Source organism: Ceratotherium simum, chromosome 29 (genome assembly GCF_057802395.1).
Source record: "Ceratotherium simum simum isolate JZ-2026a chromosome 29, ASM5780239v1, whole genome shotgun sequence".
Classification (NCBI taxonomy): Eukaryota; Metazoa; Chordata; class Mammalia; order Perissodactyla; family Rhinocerotidae; genus Ceratotherium; species Ceratotherium simum.
In genome coordinates, this window is record NC_141928.1 from 2,745,132 (window position 1) to 2,769,081 (window position 23,950).

At 56.7% G+C, this 23,950-nt stretch overlaps 1 protein-coding gene across 2 annotated transcripts in view; it reads right to left on the reverse strand.

Moving 5' to 3' along the window:
• Positions 1-21,165: 21,165 nt before the first annotated feature.
• OLFM1 (olfactomedin 1) overlaps positions 21,166-23,950 on the reverse strand; it is a 38,987-nt gene continuing 36,202 nt past the window's right edge. For both annotated transcript variants that reach the window (XM_004423636.3, XM_004423635.3), the window contains exon 6: positions 21,166-22,865. In XM_004423636.3, coding sequence (XP_004423693.1) covers positions 22,191-22,865 — 675 coding nt within the window. In that variant the 3' untranslated portion in view covers positions 21,166-22,190. The remainder of the gene's footprint in view (positions 22,866-23,950) is intronic.

The window sequence follows — 23,950 nt, forward strand, 5'->3', positions numbered from 1 at the left end:
ACACCTGTCACCCATTTGTGTGCGCCTCTCAGAGCTGCTCTGACCCCGGGGTGGGGGTGGCATCTGAGGCGGGGGAGAAAGGGGCTGCCCAGAGCTGGGGGAGGGGTCTGGGAGGCACGCTGTCACGTCCCATCTTTCTGTGCATCTCTAGCGTCTCTGACCTCTGTGGGTCAAAGGGGCTGGCCTGGGAGTAACAAGATGGGCTCAGAGCTGGGAAGAATTCTAGGAAGCAGAGGAAAACAGGCCTGGGCTCCGCGGGGCTGTGGGAAGTGAGTGGGTCTGGGACAGGCGGCCCTAGAGGAGGCCCAGGCTCTGCCCTCTCCCAGCTGCAGGGTCCCGGGCGACACTCAGTTTGATGGACAGAAAGCCAGTGGGCAGGAGCGTCTGGGATTCGGGCGGGCAAAGGAGCACCAGGAGCCCAGTGGGAGCAGGAAGGCGCAACACTGGTGTCTGGTGACGAATGACAGGGTGGGGTAGGAGGGGGACGGGGACCTGCTGGAGGCATCTGCTCCGGTCCAGAAGATGAAGGTGACTCGGTGCAGGTGGGGTTAGCGAGGTGGAGGGACGGGCATGGATTCGGAATGTGCTCTGGGAGCTGAGCCAGCTTCCGGCTGGCTGGGGGCTGGGGCGAGGGAGAGAGCGTTCATGACGCTCCTGGGTTTCTGGTCTGAGCAGCCGGAGGAATGTGGTGGCATGGGGTCAGTGGGAAGGTCTGGGGGCGTTGGGGGTGACAGGGAGACCGTGGGTGTCCTGTTCCCGACACACCGAGTGGACACTTCCACTAGATGTCCACGTGCAGAGGTCAAGCGAGCAGCTGAGGTGAAAATCTGGAGTGGGGAGGAAAGGCCGGAGCTGGACAGGGTCTCTGAGCCCTCACCATGGACCAAGGATTTTCAGCCACGTGCCTGGAAGGGTTTGATCAGAGTGGGCGCTCAGCGGACGCAGGGCCAGTCTGCTCCCAGACTCTCTCCCCAGGCAAGGGGCGCGGGGGGAGGACTGCTGCGGGGCATCGGGGCAGCCCCCAGCTTGGGAGAGCAGGCCTTCTCCAGAGGAGGCTCCAGAGTGGACGGAGCCGTCACGGACCAGCCCGTGGCGTGGGGAATGTGCTAGTAGGTCATTGGCTGGAAGGCTCAGGAGGAGAGCCATCGGCCTCCCTTGCCTGCAGTCATGGCTCAGCATCTCTGGGCCCTAGTCGGAGCCTGGGATGAGCCACACTGCCAACCCTGCAGGCCTTGGCAACCTCCTTCCTTTGGAGACGGGGAATTGCATCAGCCTGCGGTCAAACTTACACATGCTCTTCCGTCCTGAGGCCCCAGCACGGCTGTCTCCAGCAGGTGTATTTTCGGTGCTGGCTGCCTGCCCACCGTGCTCCCCAATCCTTGGGAGCCAGGAAGGTCGGGCTTCTTGTGAATGACCTTAGGGAGCCGAGAGGGTGGTGAGGGACGTGGGCTCGAGAGCCTTCTGGGAAACACACAGATTTAGTTTCCAAAGAAACACCTCGGAGCTCCTGGTCCAGGGCAGGGCTGGCTGGGACCCTGAGGGGCACAGTCCAGGGGTGAACTGGGCCCTGCCATCATGCCCTCCAGGCCAGCTCACCTGTGCCCACGTGACAGTGGAGAGGGGCACACGCTCCCTCTCTTTCCCAGGCTTGTGGATCTTCCCGGTGCCCTTCCCCATCACCCCGACGGGAATCCCCCTCTTGGCTGCACACAAGAGGCTTTCGTGGGGGCGTGGGTGTGGGTTTGGTGGAGTGAAAAATGGCCACAACAGTTTCCAGTCAATTCATGAGATTCACCTGATGCGCTCTGGGTGCCCCAGTCTGCGCCAGGCTTGGGGGTGCAGGGAAGCAGGAGGGGACTGGGAGGCCCCATGCGGGTGGGTGAGGGGGTCTCCGTGCGATGACTGGAGGATCATTCAGAGTCAATTGGAGCAGTAGGACCAGGTGTGACGTGGGAGATCAGGGCAGGAGAGTGATGAGCTTGTCCCCCCATAGTCCTACATTGAAGTCCTAACCCCCAGGACCTGGGAATGTGGCTTTATTTGGAAATAGGGTCTTTGCAGATATAACTGTAAGATGAAGTGATACTTCAGTAGGAGGCCCTAATCCGATATGACTGTGTCCTTATGGAAGGGGGAATCTGGACACAGACGCGCACGTATACAAGGAGAACGCCGGGTGAAGACAGAGGCAGAGGTCGGGGTGATGCCTCTACAAGCCGAGGAACTCCAAAGATGGGCAGCAGTACAGAGCTGCTTACTTGAGAAGGTGCCCTTGAGGCCTGGGGGTTCTGACTTGGCTGCTAAGTTACCTCCTAGTCCTCCCTCAAAACCCAGCTGGGATATCACATCCTCTATCATGAACATTATAGAGCCCCTCCAAAGTGCCTGCCAGGCCCTATTTTAGACTCTTGGGATCTGGAGGAGAAGAAAACAAGGTCTCTTCCTCGGAACTGACAATCAAGTGGCAGAGATGAGACCACAGAAGCAGGTGGCGTGTCTGGTGGCGAGACGTGCTGTGTGGAAGAAGAGAGCAAGTTAAGAGGACAGAGAGGGGGCGATGCTGTTCTGGACAGGGGCCTGGGGAGCTTTTCTCCTAAGGTGACGTTTAGTGGAGGCCTATTTGGGAGAGGAGTGTTCTAGGTGTTCTTTCATTAGCCCACTCACTAATTCATGCATCCAACAAAAATTTATTTTGCTCCTACTAAGTGTTGGGGCACTTTTTTTTAGGCCCTGAAGACATAGCGGCAAACACAGCAGACAAAAATCTCAGCCCTAGAGGAGGGAGAGGGACAGTGAACAAGTACATACATAAACATCTAGCATATGATCAGATGGTAATAAGTCCCACGGAGAATGAAGCAGGGGAGGGGGACGGGGCCAGAGTAAGCGTCTCCACTGAACGGTCAGTGAGGCCACATGGAGAGGATGCCACTGGACAGCTCAGCATCATTCAATCTCCATCCATCCATCTGTCTATCCATCCACTCATCCATCCATCTATCCATCCATTCATCCCTCTACTCACCCATCCGTCCATCCATCTATCCATCCATTCATCCATCTACTCATCCATCCGTCCATCCACCTATCCATCCATTCATCCATCTACTCATCCATCCGTCCATCCATCTATCCATCCATTCATCCATCTACTCATCCATCCGTCCATCCATCTATCCATCCATTCATCCATCTACTCATCCATCCATCTCTCCATCCATCCATCCATCCATCCACCATCCACTCGCCTATCCATCCATCCACCCACCTACTCATCCATCCATCATCCATCCATCCATCTGTCCATCCATCCATCCATCCATCCACTCATCCATCCATCCATCATCCATCCATCCATCTATCCACACACTCATCCATCCATCATCCATCCATCTATCCACTCACTCATCCATCCATCATCCATCCATCCATCCATCCATCCAACAAATATATTTGAGTTCTTCGTAGACAGTATTATGAGTATTGAGGATACATTGATGAACAAGATAGAGCTTGCCCCACTCTCATGGAGCTAGATCCTGGTGAGGGAGGCTGATAATAAAGCAATGAAATAATTACAAGTGAGAAGAAAGTGACCCAGGACCGTGGGATGGAGATGGGGGTCCTGCAGGACACACGTGCTTCTGTGGGTGCCTCAATCACTGGCCTTGTACCCAGTGGTCATTTCTCTGCCTCCACCCTGCAGATTGGGAGCTCCCAAAAGCCAGGGTCCACGTTCTTTCTCTTCATCTCAGGACTCCCTTCTCCAACACGGGTCTTGCCGACGCCCGGCCAGGACCAACGCACAGCTGCTTTGCATTGTTGAGCTGACCCCAGCTGAGGCTTGGGAGGTAAGTAAGACGGGGGATCCACAGAGAAGTCAGGGCAGGGGTGGGCATTCTGGGCAGGCTGCACACGGAGAGAGACGCCCCACCCCCAGCACATCCAAAAGCCTCGGTGTCCCCCCAGCACAGTGCAACAAGCTGCTCCCTCCCGGAGATGCCACCAGGGAGGGAGGGCAGGATATGGGACTAACAGCCGGAAGGCTCTGTACCTGCCTGGAGGCCCCTAGCCCCAGTGCTGTCACTCGGCTCTGGGAAGAGCCGCCTGCTGGAATCCTCTGCTCCCGAGATAAGCAACTCCTGGTAAGGGGTGGATATTCCCAGGTGCCGCCTTCCGTCCTGGGCTGCGCTGGGTGTGCGGTGTGCGTGTCAGCTGGGCTGGGCTGACCTATTTACGGTTCTTTGGTCCCGCTCTAAACCTCGATGCAACCCAACTCTTTTACACCGTTCCCACTTCTCACAAGTCTAAACTCTCCAGCTGGAACTGCCACCAGGCTTCTGCAGCTCTTCCTGAGGTAAAAGGATAATTTACTGAAAGATGCAGACGCCTGGAGGGGGATGGGCAGGAGTCACGTGCCTGTGACATCTCCCTCCGTCCCCTTCCCGATTCAGGGCTCTGTCCACTTGCAGAATCTCACCCAAGGCTGGCCGTGAGCCCCGTCTGAACCCCAGGTTCACAGACACAGAAGGGCTTCTGCTGTACGGTGGGGCCCTCAGCGCTCCTGATGAGGCAGTGCAATGACAGAACGCTGTGTACCAGGATGGGAGCCCCGGCTTCTAATTCTGACTTGCCGGTGAGTAGCCGGGTGACCTTGCCCTCAGGTCCTCCGTTTTCTCATCTGCAAAAGATTCTCTTTCATCTAGGAGACGATGAGATCTGAGGCACCGATGAGAGTGAAAACGCTGTGAGCTGCAAAATGTGATGTGACATTTAAGTACAAAATGGAGAGTGTGGCCATTATTAGGAGAATATGGGAACACACACACACACACCCCGCACCACATTCGTCCTTACTGCCCCCCATCTTTCAACACCCTCATTGCCTCAGAGCCAAAGGAGCCCTTGGCGGTACCCCAAGCTGCACCTCAGGCAGCCCTCAGCAATGGGCAGCCCGTGCCAATGGGTGAACACTGTGCACCGTCCCACAAACTCTGTTTTACTCAGAGATCTGCAGGGAAGGAGGTGGAAACATTGCTTTACTACTAAAACAGAGACAGCTCTATTGTGGGGCAGACTGTAGAGTACACTGGCATCCCGAGATCATAGCAGATTTCAAAGCACTATCGAGCCCGGGTCTGCCACTTCAGGCCATGTCCCTGACGGGTTCCGTCCTCCTCTGCCAGCAGGAGCTTTGGTGGAAAAGCGCTTGGCTTCTCCTAGCCTCTCTTGCATGACAGGTAGTCATGTGACAACATATTGACCAATGGGATAAGAAGAAGTGTCATATGACAGCTCTGAGAATGGTCTCTAAAAGGCAATTTGATGAGTACCCTGTGACTCCTTTCTTCTTTGTCCCAGCCTCCATCCTGCTGCCTGGAACAGAGATATGATGGCTTGAGCTCAGGATGCCATCTTGGGCCATGAAGACAAAGGCCACACTCTAGGGAAGGCAGAGTAGAGGCTGGAAAGTTCAGAATCCTGATAGCTGAGCTGCCAAACCATCCCTGGGCTGCCTAAGTCTAATCCTAATGCAGAGAGTCTCCCTGTGGATGTGACGTTTCTTCTGAGACCAGGAGGATGAGGAAGAATTGGCCCACCTGGAGTGGGGGGCGTGTTCCCAGTAGAGGGAATGGTCCGAGCAAAGGCCTGGCAGTCAGGGCCGACAACGGCTGAAGTGTGGGGAGAGAGTGTGGGGGGCATGAGGCTGGGAGGCTGTCGGGGACAGATGGCAGGGGCTGGGGGTCTGTATACCCAGGGTCCTGACGGTCCTGCCTCCTCCCTGCAAACCCGTCCTCAGGAAAGGATTCCACCCTGGTCCTCTGCACCTGCCTGTGAAGTCAACAGAAGTCCTGGGATGATCCCCCCAAACTGAATGATCCCCCCAAACTGAACTTTCCCCTGGAGAGGGGTCCCCCCTCAGACACCACGAGGGGAGGTGGTGATGTCTTTGAGGTGGGAACCTCTTCCTGCCTGAACCCCATCATCGGCTAGGACCAGGGGAGCCCTGGGCTGCAGGGTCCAGCGCAGCCCCTCAGGGACTTACAGGAAGTCAGCCCCTCCTGACACCCTCCCTGCTGATGCAGAGAAGCCCCCATGGCTGGTAAGCGGACTCCACAGCCTGCCTTTGGTGAGCTCGGCCGTGCAGGGAGCACTTTCCAGGCACAGAGGGGCCCTCAGGCGTCCACGGCGCTGCAGCATTGCTGTGGCCCTCCCCTCGGCTGGGAACGGCGGCATCTTCTCCTTGAGGAAGCCTGGCGGACTGGCTGAGAGGACCTGTGGGACCCAGGCCAGGAGGCGGGGGTCTGGGCAGACTCACTCCCTCTCTGAGCCCCCGGTGCTGTGCTGGTAAGACGGGGTAAGAGGTAAGGCCTGGAAGACGGGGCCGATCCAGGGAGCAGAGAACCCAGCTTCCCTGCCTCATCCTGCCTGTTACACCTCTTGAATGGGGTGCACGTGCCCCTGGACTTGGGCTCCTTGGGGGCAGGGATGGGTTTGGTCCATTCTTGTGCCCATCCTCTGCAATAGTTTGTCCCAGAATGGGTGTCAGCAAGTATTTGTAAGTGAGCCACTCGAAGTCAAATGCCACCTCCTTTGCTCAGATCCGAGTTCTAACTGTCCTTGCCTGCCTGCTGCAAACTGGCCTCACCCCTGAATTCACTTCCTTCATCGGGTACCAGCAACGGCATCCTCAATTTCACCCGCCCACTGTATCACTCAGCCCGCTGCCCCCAGGTGTCTTCACAGCCAGACTGTGAGCTCTGACGGGCAGAGCTTGCTCACTGTTTTAGCCCAGCACGGCGGAGCCAATGCCGGGGCTCAGACATGCTCCCCAGGTGCGGGTGAAGGAAGAAGGCGGGGTGGACACGGGAGGATGGAAGGTGCTGGAAGTCCCAGTTCTGCCGTCTGGGAGCCGACAGCCTGTGGGGCTGCCACTGGGGAGGGCGGGCTTGCCTCACCACGCAGACACCTGAGTTTTCTCCTTCTGCCTCTTCCTCTAGGGGCGCAGAGGGGGCCCAGCCCCCTCTGGGGAGCTCTGCCAGGCCAGGAGAATGGGGGGGCGGCTGTGGGGGTCACATTCCCCGGGTGACTCTCGGCTCTCTGCGAGCTGTTTTTTTCCACTGCCTCCTCTGTGCGGCCTCTTCCTCCGACAGTAACTTAATTAGCTCTCTGTTTTCCAAACAGGCAGCCGTGACTCAGCACTTTCGCACACGGTCTAAATTTGTCGCTAACCCCCCAGGTGTCTTTTAGCCCAGTCCTCCGGGAAATTAGATCATGGGGTTAGGACAGGATTAGAGAGAGGTTTCCAGTAGCTTCTGGCTTCCTGGTAGGACAAGGTTGGGTCCCTGTCACACAGACCTTTCTCCTGCCTGGCCGGCTCCCCGATGGGGCCGGGTCACAGACGGCCCGAGGTTCCTCCCTCCTCTGCGGGGGGCGGGGGAGGGTGGAGGTGAGCCCACCCGCATCATCCAGGATCATCCCCATCTCAAGATCCTTATCTTAATCGCAACTGCAAAGTCCCTTTTGACTTGTAAAGTCACATACTCACAGGTTCTGGGATTAGGATGTGGACGTCTTTGGGGGCTGTTGTTGCGTCTGCCAGTCTTGTCTGCGTGTGACCCAGCCTGACCTGCATCACTCCAGCTTCTGCTCAACCTGAGAATGGCACCCCGGGGCCTTGAGTAACCCACCTGGCTGGGGCTCGAGGGGGCCTGATCCTCATTACGGCCCGAGGGCCTGAGCTGACCTCCGCCATCAGATAAACTGGAAGTAAGTGTTCTTTCGTCGTGGACGTAAAACATCATGACAGATGTAGAGTGAATAAGACGTAACACGAGTGATCGCTCCCTGCTCCTCCCGCCATCACTAAGCAACTAAATAATACGGCCAGAGGCCCCGAAACAGGCTGCTCGTGTCAGCCTCAGCACCGCCAAAGCTGGGATGGAGGCCCGAATCCAACGGTGAGAGACGAGCAGAGGGCCCATTGCTGCCCTTGATCAGGGGTCTCTGGGCCCCACCGGGGGGGTCTTCCCACAGGCGCCAGCAGGCGCGGCCGCTTCCACTGGGGTCTTCTGCTAGGGCCCTGACTTGTCGCTGTCCAGGTCTGAGCTCTGGCCCCTCCCCGCTCTGTCCCTCCTCTGCCCTGGTTTGGTTTCCTGAGAAAACACGTTTGCTCTTTTCCAGAGACACAAAAGCGGGAATCCACCCGCTGGTGCTGCGGGCTGCTGCAGAGGCCCCGGGGCGAGCGCCTGCCCAGCTCTGTGGGTGGTCCAGGACCCAGGGAAGACCCTTGTTCTGGCTGTCGCTTGATTTTCTCTTATTTGAATTTCAGGAGCCACTTAGTTTCCATTTCTGGGGTGGACATCGGCGTGGTGATCTCCGGCTGCCCGCTGCACAGTCTGCCTCATCAGCCCTGAACTTAAGACGCCAGGGTGGCCCGTGCCCCACTCAGCGCCCTCAGTGGCTGCCCACTGCCCACGATGGGGTCCAGATGCTTTGCAGCTGGGTGCCCTTGGAGAGGCCTGGAAGCAGCTCGGTGTGCCCACCTGAAAATGGGCAAGCAGTGGCACCTGCCAGAGAGGGTGGCGAGAACTGAAGGCCACGTGCACGTCACACCCTGCCCACAGCTGCAGCATCTGTCCAGGGCTGGCTGTGTCCTTGAGAAAGCCCGCTCACTCCCCGGAGGGACCGCGGTCACCCATTTCCCCACTGCATGGGTACAGAGTTGGAGCCAGTCTCCCAGCCGGCCCCTCCTTTAGTGGCGAAGGGATGAAGAGAGGGGGACCTGCCAAGTCCACGCTGGCGGGTTTTGCGCCCCACATTGCTGCGAGAGTGAAGATGAAATGCGCTAATGACATAAAGATGACGTGGCAGTGCTGGGCGGTGAGCTTCTCCCCTGGGATAACGAAAACGTGAGATGCGAGCTCAGAGAGGTTGAGCTGCCTGCCTGAGATCACCCAGCACTGTACCCCAGGCTCTCTGAAGCCAAAGCTAGTGGTTTTTGGGTGTGTCCCAAGAGGGACTCGGAGATATGTTTGCTATTTCAACAACCATGGCGATGACTGGTTCCCTTCACCCCCATTGTGTGCTCTCCCAGGATCCAGGAAACTACGTCTCCCAGCTCCCCTTGCAGGCAGGTTGGGGTCATAGGACTGACTCCAGCCAATGAAACAGGAGGCAGCCACGGAGACCGCATGGCGCTTGCTCTTTGGTACCATGTCCCCCTTCTCCAAGACCCTGGAGGCTCACAGATGGAGATGCCTGGATCCCTGCGCACCGCATGGAAGAGAGAGGAGAGGAGCAAAGCTGTGGCGTCATTCCACTGCCCTCCATCCTAGAGCGTCAGAAAAAATACAGCCCGCCCATCAGACCTGGGGTCAGAGACACTGTTCCTTCACTGAGGGGGTCTCTTCTAAATCTGTAAAGAGCAGCACAGGCGGCCCCTGGAAATGGCCAGTGTCCAGAAGGGTGGCCGTGACTGAGTCAGGGGAGGCCAGTGCCACACCCTGCTGCTTCTTCGAGAGAAGCGAGAACGACCCCAGAGGCTCGGGGCCGGCATGGGGCCGTCGTCCACAGCCCTGGCCGGCACCTTTTAGAAAACCTGGTCTCCCCTCCCAGGGCTCTGTCCTGTGCCCCCTGGCAGCCTCGGGGACATCTGGGCCGACTTCTCTCCCCACTGAGAAGTCAATCATTTCACACCCAGAAAGGGAGACCAAGGATCCTCTGCAGCTCATCCCCCTGATTTATGAAGTCGGCGGACTCCGCGAAGCTCCCCGAGGCCGGGCAGTGTTTTATGTCACCCTTTTACATGCACGATCCATTTTACGACTTGTTTAAGAAGGCGACAGAAAGTGCACGCTTTTCCCCCCTCCGCCCACCCCGCGTAGGAAATCGACAAGCCCGGCCTCTCCAATCAATACAATCAGATTCTGCTGTCATTGAGACGGAGGCTGAAGGTCGTCTAGGGGTGCGCTCTGACCGCGGGGAGCCGGGCAGGCCGTCCGGAGCCAGAGAGATTTCTCGGTCATGCTGCTGCTGTATCTAAAAATGATCTGGCGCTGTACGCGGACAGATGGTCCTGGGGTGGGGCCGGTGCTCTTGGAGGAGCAGTGCGGGGAAATTACCCCCACCCCTCCGGCGCGGCTCCCAGGGAGAGCCGCAGCCTGCAGGCGGCCTGTTAATGAAACTCAGTGGGCGGAGGCTGCGGGGAGACTCAGATTTACACACTCGGAGCTGGAGGGAAACGGGAGGTCACTCCATCCGGCCCCTCCCTTCATACAGTGGCACATCTCCTCAGCACCCCGCCGGTCATCTCCTCCCCTCTGCTTGCATACCGCCAGTGCCAGGAAGCTCACCACTGTGGGAAGGCTCTTCCCTGCACCAGCCGAAACCCCTCCCTGTACCTGCCCCCTTGGTGGCTCCACCTCTGAAGGCTGAAGGAATCCAGTCCTTTCTCATCCTGAAATGAGGCCACAATGGAGACCAAACAGAGGTGGCCAGCCCAGCTCCTCCACCAGCCACCTGGCTTGGCAGGACATTGGTCTCAGCTGCCTCCTTAAGTTCTCTGCCCTTGGTGCCCCACTCGCCTCTCCCTTGTCCTAGTCCTGTGCCTCGGTTCCCTTCATCACACCTGACGTGGACCATTTTCCCCAACTGAACTCACCTCCTGCCCTCCCCGATCCCGCTGTGAAGCCCCCGAGCTCACAGTCAGCCATGGGAAGATAGTTATGGCTGGACCACCGAGCACATTGAAGCAGCCGTGGCATAGCTGGGCCCTTTGGCCATTCACAAGGCCCTGAGCCCTCTCGTCTCTGTGCAGACATCGGGGTTTATGGGTCTTTTTGTTCCCCGTGGCTCCTGGCGGGGCGCTGAATATACCGGGTGCTCAGCTAGCCAGTCCGAGGTGGGGCAACCCCTGACCACACCCCCAGCTCCCTGAGCACACCTGCCTCTCACCTCTCATCCTTGTGGGTTGATGAGGAGTCGTGGAGAGGTTCTCCCAGGCGCCATGGCACATGCTGTGTCAACGTCCATTTCCCCAGGCCGCCAGACCCAGTGGCCGTGCTGCCCTAACCTACAATTAGGGAATGTTCTAGACCAGACCTGGTGGCTGTGACACTCTGACTTGCTTGCAGGGAAAATTCTAGATTCCTGAGGCATTTGCCTGGCTCTTTTGTTTCCTGATGGCTTTAATATCTGCAGGACCGCGCTCTCCTACTTTTCCCACAGAGCGTGCCCCCCGTCTCGGGGCAAACAGGAGCCTTCACAGCTATGCTGAAAGGAGCAGTGTGTTCGAGAATGGCCCCGAGCATGCTACAGACCCCATGCCGCAGCACCCAATTTGGGGTGACTTTACAATAACGGGGATTGCACAATTCCTACGGGGCACCCACCCCACTTGCTTGAGCGATTTGCCTCGAGGCACGTTGGTGAGATCCGAGGCTGGGGCCGGACCAGGCCTGTGGATGGTTTGGGCTTTTCCAGGGTCAGAGACAGAGTCTGGGGCCAGGGTGGGGACGTATGTGAGGGGCTCATGTAAGGTAACTGGAAATTTGACTTAATCCACCCACGGTGGGCTGTTGGGCGCCTGCAATGTGCCTGCCGCCGGGCGCGGCCTGGGGACCCGCGGTGAGGAAGTCGGAGGGCCCTCTGCCCTCCAGGAGCTCTGGGGATAAAGCGGGGAGCTGGGAGGTGGATGCCAGCAAACGTTACCCTAAAACCTGCAGAACAGCACAGGGTAAACCTGTTTGGAGGAAGACAATTTATGAGTAATATTCTCGAAACAACTGGTTGCATCTAATCAAATAATGTTTCTGTTACTCACGGCTAATTTGTTTTCAAGATCAACCCTATGAATATTTTCAAGTTGGGATCTATTTTCTGATTCTTGGTATCTGTACACGTTGCCTCAATTCTTCATCTCATTTCAGCTGCTCTGAATAATTCACACACACCAAATTGCTTCTTGCTCCTGCTGTCGAGACGGCGGGGGAGAGGCTGCACGGTCCGGAGGGCTGGAGGGTGGAGAGCGGAAAGGAGCCCCTGGCTTCCTCTTGCCGTCCCTGAGGAGGGGCTGGGGTGATTTCAAACTGAAGCAAAGGCAAAGAGGGTGTGTGACAGACCTCCACCCCCGTGGAACTCAGGGCTTCCTGGGTCCTTCTCTTCCTTTCTGTGTCATGACCCAACTCTCATTTTGAGAAGCAGAAAGGAGATATGCAGACTCCACCCTGCACATCACAGAGAATCGTGGCAGGATGTCCCCAGGGCCCTGCGGCCAGAATAGAGGGCAGGAGCCAGAACAGGCTGGGTCCCGCTCCCCAATGGTTCCCACAGGCCTCGAGGGGGACCAACAACCTCTTCTCCTTCCCACCAGCTCAGCGCCCGGTGGGAACCTCTGAGGAGGTCTAGAAAGATTTGCTCTAGTGGAATGAAGACTTGACGACGGCCAGGTTTTGATTTGCATTCTGGAGGCCCATTCCCACCTTGTCCCAGCGTTCCTCCTCTCTGCGTCGTGGGGCTGGGTGCACCCCATCATTCACTTTCCTGCCAACGTTTGCAGGCACAGAGCTGGTGGGAGAGGTGAACATCTCCCTCGGAGTGTCTTCTGTGGGGGCAGGACAGACAGACACTCATGAAGGGGTTGCTCTGTTGACTTGAGTTGATCTGTAGGTGGAGAAGAAATTGGCCAGGTGAACACCTGGGCTGGTGTGTCAGGCAGAGGGAATGGCCAGTGAGGGCATGAGGCTGCAGCCCCGTGGTGCTGGGGACGAGCACCAGAAGACGTACATTTGCAGTTTCCTCTTGAACGCGTGGCCTCGTGGCTCCACGATGGGGTCGTTGCTCCAGTCATTGCTCTGTGGTCTATGAGGCTGGTCCATGGGTATGGCAAGGTGGTCAGCGCTGCCAGCCTGCCCCTGAGGCTCGCTTGGGGTCACCTCCTGCTCCCAGCCTATGCGATGGATTGCTGTGATGACCAAAGGAGGTAATGAACTCGAGGGGCTCAGCCCGGAGCCGTACACAGTGACCTCAGCATTGAGGAACACTGAGGAGCATCGAGCCAGGCCAGCCAGCGCCCAGCGCCCACGTCTCACAGCCCCCGCCGTTCCCAGCCCGAGGCCCCCGGCCCCGCTGCCCATGTCTGGCCTCCCTGCCTTGGTGCACGGGCTGGCCCCCGTGTTCCCCATGGCGATCCGAGGGTGGGTCCCATCTCAATCCTGATCCGTAGCTGTGGAGCCTATGCCCCTCCAGGTCGGCTGAGTGGCCGCCGTCGCACAGCTGGCCGGGCTGGAGCCGGGCTCTGTTACACTGACTTCCCGCATCCACCACCTCCTCCACCGTCCACGGAAACTCTCTGGGCGTCACACTTGTGTGTGTCCCTTTAGTCTTCCCTTGTGAGAAATGGCTCCCCCCAAAAGCCCACACCATGGAGGAGAGCAAGAGAGGGGAGCCTCTAAGAACAGATGTTTGTTATCCAGAAAATCGCCTTTCAGATTACTTTAAGCCTGTAGTTATAGAATCGCTAATGGTTCCAAGAGGCTGCCTCAATTTTTTTGTTATTTTATTGCATCTTTGTGGGCAAAATTAGCTGCTGGTTTTGTATCTGAGAATTGGAGACTTGTGAGCACCGTCTGGAATTGTCTGTCTCTGTCTCCTTTGCTGGACTGAGAGCCCCTTGGGGGCCGGGGTGTCATGTCTGAGCCTCTGGCATGAGCTCGGCACGCCTTAAACATCTGCAGAACTGAACATCGGGGATCGCTGCCCAGGGCAGCTTTCCGACCAGCCTTCCCGGGACGAGCGCAGACAGACAGCCTTCTGGGAGGAAGGACTGAGGAAGTCTGGGTCTGGCCATGTCAGTTATTTCTGAGGCTCCAAGACGCGCAAGCCAGGCCCGGAGCCGCCGAGCTGCGATGAAACCTTAACGAATGTCTCCTTTCCCGGCCCTTCCCGAGTTAACGTCGGCTCCTCGGCATGACCTGGGGCAGCCGCAGTTTTCCTCTTTATTATGGCCTGCCACAGCCAATTTAGCGGGGCCCGCGGGCACCGGCCTAAGCAAGACAAGCGGCCGGGAGCTGACAGGAGAGCCTGTGCCGCTAATCAAAGGAGGCGGCAGCAGGGACGAGGAGCTGGCGGGAAGGGCAGGGTCGCGACGCCAGCGGACAAGTGGGCACCTTTTGCAGTCTGCTGCCTCGGGGACAGCCGAGGGGTCTGTGCTGGAGTTGCTGGCAAAGAACGTGCTTTTCAGGAGATCTGTGTGAACCCTTGACGTCCTTGAAGCGAGAAGCTATTGGAGAGAAAGACAGAGGAGGGGAATCCTCCAGGAATGATACAAGAATTCAGTAAGCAAAAACGAGACAATGAAGAACGTGCAGCAGCGACATCACCCTTGGCGGCCTTCTTTTCTGCCCGCGCTGGGAAGGAGACGATCAATACCGAAGTTACTGTTTCTTCTCGCAGGGCCGGCGGCTGGAGGCTCCTGTGCTGCCACAGCCCTCCCTCCTGCCCGACTGGAGACGAAAACGGACCCCGGGGTTGCGGGGGGAGCCGGTGTCCTTCCCGGCAATTCTGGAAACTCTGGCCAATTAGAAGACAGTTGCGTGACATCGCTCCAATTTCTCCAAACACGACCCCTCATTCAGCAGGAGCCCAAGGCTGGGTGTCGGGGGACGTGGTCCCGTCCCAGGTCCGTCACTAACTAGCTGTGCTAACTTGTTCAGGTGTTAACTAGTCTCTCTGGGCCTCACTGTCTTTGCTTGCTAAGTGGGGATGGCGGGGCCTTGGAGGCGGATCAGAGGGCTGCGGATCATCTGTGGAGGACACAGCTCTCACCAAGCAGGAGAGGGAGGTTTGAGAGGGCCACAGGGTCCTTCAGGCCGGAACCCCTGAAGTCGCTGACGTGATGCCTGGTGCTCCCGCCAGCCCGAGCGGAGGTCCCTGAGCATGGGGAACATCTACAGCATCAGATGTAATGCTCCCCGGTACCCCTCCCACGAGGCCCAGTGTGGGGAGAGGAAACAAGCCCCAGGCGGGGTGTGTGCGGGGGAGGCAGGTTGGAGCCCAGGTCTGGGGGACTTCACGCCTGAGCTGGGCCCCTCCCTCCTGCGATGGCACAGGGCTTGGGTGGGGCTGGGGGGCCTGGGAGGCCCGGGCAGGTGGGATGAGTTCTTCAAAGCAGAGGTGGACGCGGGCGGGTGGATCGCAGCTCCATTAACCTTGGGGGAGCAGTGACGTGACCTTCTGAGGCCTGCCTGCTCACCTGCAGCTGCTCTGCGTCTGATAGGGTGTGTGGAATGTATGTGTGTGTGTGCGCGTGCGCTCACGTGTGTGCCCTTGCGCTGTGCACACGTGTATGTGTGTGCACGTGGTGGGGGCAGCAGGAGGGAGGGCACACAGAGGAAAAGGCCTGCTCCCCCACCTGCCAGCTTCCCCAGCGAGGGTGCAGCAGGAACAGACGCCAGCCTCGGCCTTCCTCGGCCAGGGCCTTGCCCGCCTCGGCCACCCTGCTCAGCGCCCGGCAGCAGTGACTCACCAGCACCCAGGGCTGCAGGACCAGCCCAGTTCCTTGGCGGGCACACGGTTCTGGCACCTTCCGCTGCCTGCTGTGTGATGAATAAGCGTCTGGTGACGTACCAGCTGGAGGACAGGCCGTGTGTGCCAATGGGCCAGCAGAGGGCGGGAGGAGCAGACCGCAGGGGCCCCGGTTCAGGGCCCAGCCCGCCAGGGATCAGCGGTTCTGGCTGCTGCTTCATCTCCCCGAGTCGGCTTCTGTAAAACGGAGAGACGGCGACACCGTGTCAGGCGGGGGATTTCCCCGAAGATCCTTCCGAGGACAGGCCCTCACCTCGCTCTAGAGTCCTGGCCAAGTCTCCGGATGTGGGCACTTCATGCAGAACAACACAGGGCTGCTTCAGAGACGCAGCATCCCGAAACCACTTTAATCTTTGCTGATCCGACAAAATCAGGGAAGGCAGAAAAATCCCCCTCAGATTTGGTAATTATCCTGGGTGAGACTTCACCATCACAGGGGTTCTGTGTCCTGGTACACAAGGCTTTAAAGAGCCCTTTGAAAAGCGGTGGACTACGCGCCCGCATCAGAGAGGTCACGAATATTCACCCGGAGCAAAACTTATGTAAATGGACCCTTGGGCCTTGGGGTGGAATTTCCAGTGACAACATCAAACACAGACTCACTAAGAGAAGAGCCCAGAAACAGACCTCAGTACGTGGGACACTCAGCAGAGGATTCAGGGGGAAAGCTGGGCCGTTTAATAAATAGTGTTGGGACAGCTGGGCGGTCTTTGCAAAAAGATAGAACTGGACCCACACTTCACATGACATAAACCCAGAGGCAGTGACGGCCTTAACGTACCAGCGCCAGAGGAAAAGGGTAAGTTCCTTATAAATGTCCTGACTGTGACTCGAAAGCTTTACAAGAATGATTGATAACTTTGACTACATTAAAGAAAAGCCACTGTAACCAAAATCAAGAAAAGGATGACAAACACACAGTATTTGCAACCACGGAATCACAGTCAGAGGCTAATTTCCACCCATACAGAGAGCTCCTCATGCTTGTGTGAAAGAAAACACCAACAAGCGAGGAGGAAAAGATAGGCAAAAGGCAGGACTGAAAGTTCACGGATAGATATTGCCACTGGCCTCGAGACAAGTGAAAAGATGCCGCTCTGACCCTTAGTAAGAGAAATAAAAATTCAAGCTGCACAGAGACACCACTTCTTACCTCCCAGAGTGGAAAACTCCCAAAGATTTTCCGAACACTCCATGGGGAAACCAGCACTCTTGTCCAGCGTGAGGAGAGAGACAAACTGGTCCAGCCTCTGTGGAAGGGTGTTCAATAGCATCAGGCAAAATAACACAAACATTTGCCCTCAGACCCTTTATTCCAAAGACACGTGTCATATGCAAAGACACGATGTGATTTTGCACAAGGTTATTCATGGAGGAATGGTTTTTAAGAGCAGAGTATTAGAAATAACCCAGATACCCACCCCGGGGCACTGGTTGCATACACTGAGCCACATTTGCACGATGAATACCACACAGCGATGAAAAGGAACAAAGTAGAGTTCCATGTTCCTAAAGTTGCCTGCAGGAAAAACGGTTACGTGAGAACAGCGAGATGCAGAGTAATATCCAAGTGGGGGCCCTTGTATAAGAAGAGTGGGATGTGGGCTCCAATTCATGCTTCTCTTTACTATTGAGTTCGAAGTTCTCCCTATCTCATTCTTGTAGCCTGTGAAAATAATCTCTAACAATGGATTTATTAAAACAAAATCTTGCTACAGGGGACCCTTTAAAAACAACTCACTCACAGGAAACCAAATGGAGACTGTTCCCACGAGACCTTCTCCTCAATACTGCAGGTCTGGGCCACCAAGGAAGGGACAACTTATCTGACGGTGAGCAGATCCGCCCCAGCTCCTTCACAACCAGAAGGCTCTGCTCGGCCTGGGCCTGATGACACAAGGCATCGGATGGACCATCTGGCTTCTGAGCTCACTGGGTCGTGGGGTAGCCCTCCTCCGTCACGTCCAGGCATTCAGTCTCGCTCTTCACGGCCCAGCAGGCCCCAGGGCCACCGCCTCCGATCTTGCTTCTTTCAGAGAAAGGTGCCACATCTTTCTGGGCCATGCCTGCACGGGTGGCTGAACAAGGATCCGACCCAGATCCCTTCCCTCCCCAATCCCCGCTCCAGCCTCTGAGAGCTGCCTCAGGGGATTCATCTCCCCATGATGAGCCATCCATTGTCCAAAACTCCAGCTCAGCCCCTGCCCTAGCGTCCACCCGCCTTGTCCAGCGACGCGTGAGGGCCCGGAACGTTTCAGATGCGTCTCCACGTCTGCTCGTGCCGTCTTGTGCACGTAAACGCTCTTTCATGGGACGGAAGACAGCTGCCCTGAGAATTCCTGCATTGGAGGACAAGGAGCCTGGCGCCTCTTTACAGCGTGCGTGAGGTTGAGAGGTCGCCTGGGGGCGGGCACGGGTGCTAACACCCGCTGCCAAGTGTGGTCTGTGCTGAAGCTACCACTTCTAACCTTCAAAGGGAATTCAGTGGTGTTCCAAGAAAAGACGACGACGTGACACCCAGCTCGGCGTGTTTGGCTGTCTGAAATAACCATTGCCACTAATTTTGGGGTCCCTTCTCATGGGCAGAGCCTGGCACCTCCGGGCGACCTTGCACTTCCCAAGAACCCAAGAGATGACCGTTCCCCCCACAGCAACTGCTTCCCTCCAGCTCACTTGTAAGAGCTGGGATGGCGAGAAGAGCCACCTCCTCCGCATGCGTTCCGTGAATGCTACACGGGCATCCTGACTCCGTGGGAGCCGGAGGAGGATTCCACGGGCACCCGTGCGGGGTCACGCGGCACGGGCTTCCTTCAAGAAGAGGAATTCCAGGCCCAGCCGCACACAGAACTGAGTGTCTCAGGCTCCGGCCTCCGAGGACTCTGAACAACGGCCAGGTTTTGATTCCAGGCCAAACTTTTAATAAAGAAAATTCATCCACAGATGTTCTGGCACCAGCCAATATATTCGGTTATTGGAATCTGGGAGATTTAGTGGCAGACGGGTTGTTTTATTTGCTCTCTGGATGAAACCATTTTTCTTGCGTATTTAATATCCTGGAGGAATATTTTCCCTAGCAAATACTCAGTCTGAGACAGCAAATCCATTCTGGACCTATCGGGCCATGATTTTCTTTTCTGGTGACTCAGAACAAGTATTTGTACGTGTGTTTCTTCCTGTGTCATTAAGGGGAAATGACGAAGAAATCGGCCCGTAATTGGAGCTGTGATGACAGAACAATTAAATGTGCCTGCATGGGTTTCTGTCTTGTCAGGAACATCCGTGGCCGCATGAATGGTATTATGGAACTCAGGGCTTTTATATGAGTAGTGGCTCCTCTCTCTCGTGGGGATGAGTTTGTATGCCATCTCACTCCAAGATAATCTGTAAACTCAAAGTATGAAAATACCTCCCACTTTTAAAAGTTTTAATTGCAAGCTTGTCCTGCCTCTGTATGTGAGAGCCCAGGGAGGGCTTCCAGCTAATGAGGCCCTAATTAAGGAGTAGGTATTTCCGACCCCTCCCCTCCTCTCCTCTCCTCGATGTCACGAGTCGGCGGGTCTCTGACTTCTGTGGCTGAAAAAAATCGAAGTGCCAGCAGAGACAAGAAAGCAAGAAAGGATTTTTGGGATATTTTTGTCTTGGGCTTAGTGAATACCATCCCCTCCCCAAAATCCCAAAGAAAATATTGGGTGTAAGAGAATCATAGATGCTGGGAAGAAGGGGCAGATGGGAGAAAGGGTGATGGATGAAGGACTTAAAAGAACACCAGAAGAAGCAATGACTTCTCCTAGAGGATGGGAAATGAGAAACTTCCAGAAGGCAGGGACCTTCGAGCTGGGGCCTGGGGGCCTTGGGAAAAATTTGGGGAGGAAAGACAGTGGCGAGGGCACGGGTGAGAGCACCAAGGGGCTCCAGGGTGCAGAGTGTCTGGAGGTGGAGAGCTGCTTGGCGAGGTCTGAGAGGACAGTAGGGAGTGGGCAGAGGGGACAGGCCAGGGTGCATGCGGGTCAAGAGGTGGCACGTGTCAGGCACGAGGCGGCGCTGACCCCCTGCAATGGAGTCTAGGTGGTTGTGATTGAGAAGCTGAGGGCCCACTCGTGGTTAGAGACGTGGCCCCCGGGGTTGGGTGAGGAAGGGTCCTAGAGTAGCGAGGGGCTCCCACGCTGAATCAGGACCTGGTGGCCAACAGTCCCAGGCACTGTTCCCGAGTCCTGGTGCGTCGCCCTCCCTCCCCACCCAGTGGCTTAAGGCTCGTCCTATTTTTCACTGGGGGAGCTGACCACGGAGCTAAGGAAACGCCCGTGCGATCCTAACGATGGGTGAGAATCAGCGGATCGTCATCGCCTTCCTTCCTTAGGATGTTTCTTGACCAGAAGGTGGATGGGGGAGGAGAACCGGGGAGGCTTTGCCCTATTTTTCATCTCATATTTTCCCAACTATTGGCCAGGGCCGGATCACAAGGGCGCCTACTGTGACTAAGCTGGGCACGGTCCCCACGCCCCCTGCTCACCACTTCAGTGGCTCTAGCTTCTGAGCGGGCCCAGGGACCGGCGTTTTACGTTCTTAGACATTCTCAGACTCACTCCACTTCGTACTGAGCATTGCGAACATCAGACACACCCCATCTAAGTGCCATCAACAACCCTGCCTGGGTTCCGGCCCAGCTGTCTTTCCAGGACCAATGAGAGAAACTCAGGAAGACTGCTTTGGAAACAGCTCATTTGCTCACGGGTTTGAGCGCAGTGCCAGCTGGGACGGCCTCACGGGGCTGCCCAGCTTTTCCCCATGTCCGCGTCACTGCCATTCCATCCACGCTGCCAACGTGTGCCAGGTGCCCCAGAGCAGAGGGGAGGGGAGGGAGGTGGGTGGCTCCCACATGCCACACGGCCCTCCTGTGCTCAGGCAGGGTCCGAGCGCTGTCTTGTGAGAGGAGACTTACTTTGACCCTGTTCCTTCTGGCAGGAAGGGACTGGCAGGAACTGGCTGGCAGGAAACCCCAGGGCACTCAAGAACAGCTCAGGACATGGAGATGCGGCCTGTTCTGCGGAGACTCCAAGGCCTGCTAGAGGCAGGGCCCATGTTGGCCTGGGCTCCTCGTATGTGCAAGGTTCTCCGTCTCCAAGGCCCAGGGACCCAGACCCCAGAGAGGGCTGGCCACTCGTCTCCTGGACCCACCATAGCCCCTAGTGAGTGGACTGGCCAGAGGGGCCTGAGTTTACCTTCCCCGACTCTCCAGCAGTCTCTCTGCTGGTGCCTCCCGCCACGCCTGAAGCTGGTGCCTGTGCAGACTCCTTCTAGTGGTGCCCGTGCAGGAGCCCCGCAGGTGGAGGGGTGGGGTGGGGTGTGTGCCCAGTGGTGCAGTCCTTGGATTCAGATGCCCCCAGGCAGAGGGGGACTCCAAGCTGATTCTCCGGGCTCCGACTTTTGGGGGGATGGGTGTCTAGAGACCCGAGGGGACTGTCCATAACGTGACCTTGCTTCCTCTTCTGAAAGGACCACTCACACCCTGGAATACATCTGCGAGCATCCAGAAGTGTCCATCGTTTTTAAGACCCTCAGAAATGACGAGTGAAGCAAAAACATCTCCTAATATTTTTATTGTTCCTTAGATAACTGGATAGTACAAAGTTTCCCTCTTTTTTACTTAAAAAATGTACTTTCCACGCACTGTGGCCCTCAGGAACATTCCTTTCCCACTGGAAACTGAAGTTTCCCTAGATAAGCCCTTCTCAACTGTGGTTACATTATTTAGGTAATTTAACAAGAAGAGAATAATTCCTTTGACTATTATCAACACGAACTTGATTATCTCTCTATAAGGGCAAACACTGATATATTTTTTTCTTTTTAGAAACAAAACCATCCACTTATTAATCCAAACTACGGCATTGCATCTACAACATCCATTGCATAAACTGAACACACAGAGTTACCACCTCAAGGGAACAAGAAAGACGCTGCACGATATATCTACGGGGGATGCGGATTCGAACGACGTGGGTACCGCCCCTGTCTGCTCCACACGCTCCAACCATCCTCCGCAGGGACTAGACACAGGTCTATGGGCTACTTGGAGTCTCAGGACAGTTAATGTAAGACACAACACACGGTCGAGAAACAGCAGCTGTGATGGGATGCGAGTTAAACTAGCCTACGATGAACCCTCCGCACGCCGTGCGCGGCCTGGGGGCTCTCGATGAGACACAGCAATCACGTCCATGGGAGCGACCACGACCTAAGGAAATGTCCATGCGATCCTAACAGTGGATTGTTCTCAGGCGAGAGTTGGCCAACAGTCATCGCCTTCCTTCGTTGGTATATTATTATTTGACCAGAAAGGGGACCAGGGCAGGGGCGGGAGGAGAACCAGGAGCCCTGGGCTGCAGTTCCAGCTGCAAATATGGGGGTTTCTTCCCAAGCGTGTAACCCTCCGGCTTGACCTGGAGAAACATGGAGGTAACGCCAACCCGCGACGCCGGAATCCACACTGCTGATGATTTGTCAAAATTAGTATTGTTAGTATCAGTAACATTATTTTGGCAGCTGTTTCACAGGAATTTCCACGTGGGTGAGGCCGTGGACCCTCGGCTTCCAGGCAGAGGCAGCTACAACTCGTCGGACCGGATGACGTGGAAGAGGGTGACATTGTAGAGGATCTGGTGGCCGTTGTTCCACGCGTAGAGGGCGCGGTCCTTGGGGTTGTAGTCCAGCATGGAGATGTGGGAGTACTTGTTCTGGAAGGGGATATCGATGTACTCGTAGGTCGAGGCGTTGGTCTGGTAGGCGTAGTGGACCTTGGTGCCCCCCGAGTAGCCGTTGGTGACGTAGAGGGTCCCGCAGATGATGAAGGCCTCCCCCGCGCTGCGCTTGGGGTAGCTGGTGTTCCAGGTCTGCAGCACCTGCAGGGAGACGGGGTCCAGCTTGCTGATGACGATGTTGCCGGCGTTCTGGTTGGTGGCGTAGACGGCCCACAGCCCGTTCTCGTCCACCATGAGGTCGATGTCCGAGTGGCCGCCCCAGGCGTAGTGGTACATGTTGTTGTAGCCGGCGTAGTCCAGGCTGCGCGTCTTGAGGATCGTCTCCGTCTTCAGGTCGAACCTGATGACGATGTGGCTCTGGAACTTGTTGAAGTAGATGGAGCCGTTGTAGACCACCTGCCCCGTGCCCGACCAGGGGTGCGGGAGGCGGTGGGACGTGAAATTGTCCGTGGTCATGAAGTCGATCATGGATTTGTACTCGCGGACAAAGCGGTTATTGTGGTAGCCGTCCATGTACCAAACCTGCGGAGAGAGCAGACCCCGTTAGTGGTTCCGAAGGAGGACGGGGAGGCTCCTCCGGGGAGGCAGCCCACTCAGACTTGCAATTGAACTTAGCACCAGAGAAGGATCTGAAGGCCCCGGAGAGAATAATTAAGACTAAATGATGTCATATCCTTCCTCCAAACTCATAGGGCACTTTTCAAAAGGGTACGGGACTACCTCCCCACCAGACAAACAAGTGTCCGGCTTGGAGAAAGGCTAGGAAAGGACCCTCTGCGAAGGGGGTGTGGGAGCTGACAGCCTGGGGCATCCCCGGTCTCCCTATGGGCATGGCTGCAGCCACCCTCTGCAGGTCTCCTAAGTGGGCGGCAAGGAAACCACTGTGGGCGCCCAAATCGAGCCCCCTGCTCGGGCTGCCCCCAGGCCATGGGTCTGTGGGCACATCTGTTTGTTCTCTCTCTACCCTCTCCCTGGCCGAGGGCACGCAGGAGGTGTTCACGCTTATTTGGGGAAGGCGGAAACTCCATCAGTGTATGAAACCCCAAACCAGCAAGACGGGGTTGGAAAGTGAACGGCCACCCGGGCCCTGGACGAGGACGGATGCTCACAGCAGCAGTGCTGACCCATTATCAAGGTCGCCAGAAGGGCGACCTCCCCCATCCAAGGAGGTGCGTCCGTCAGGCCTCTCTGTCCCGCCAGGCCGTCACGGCGGCCGGGTTGAGTTATCCAACCTGGTGGGTGGAATGTATCAATCTGGCATTTGAGACGCAGTGCGTGTGTACTCAGTCACACCCCATCCAGGGAGAGTGCCTCCCCCAGGAGAATGCCGGCTTCTCAGAAGGCCCTGATGGTGAAAACCAACCAAGACAACACACCCAGCAGTGGCCCAAGTTTGGGGTCACAGGGAAGAGATTTCCGATTCTTGCTTCAATGCCAGTTGACCTGAAAACCATCTAGACTTTGTACGAAATGCTTCAGTCATTTTCAACCAACATGGGAGCAAATTAGAAAGCAATGCAGTTAGTCGGGGAAACTCTGCCGGGCGAATGCCATTCCGAGTGCCCGTCTGCAGTAACACAGCTGATGGTCCATCAGGGCCCTGCCGG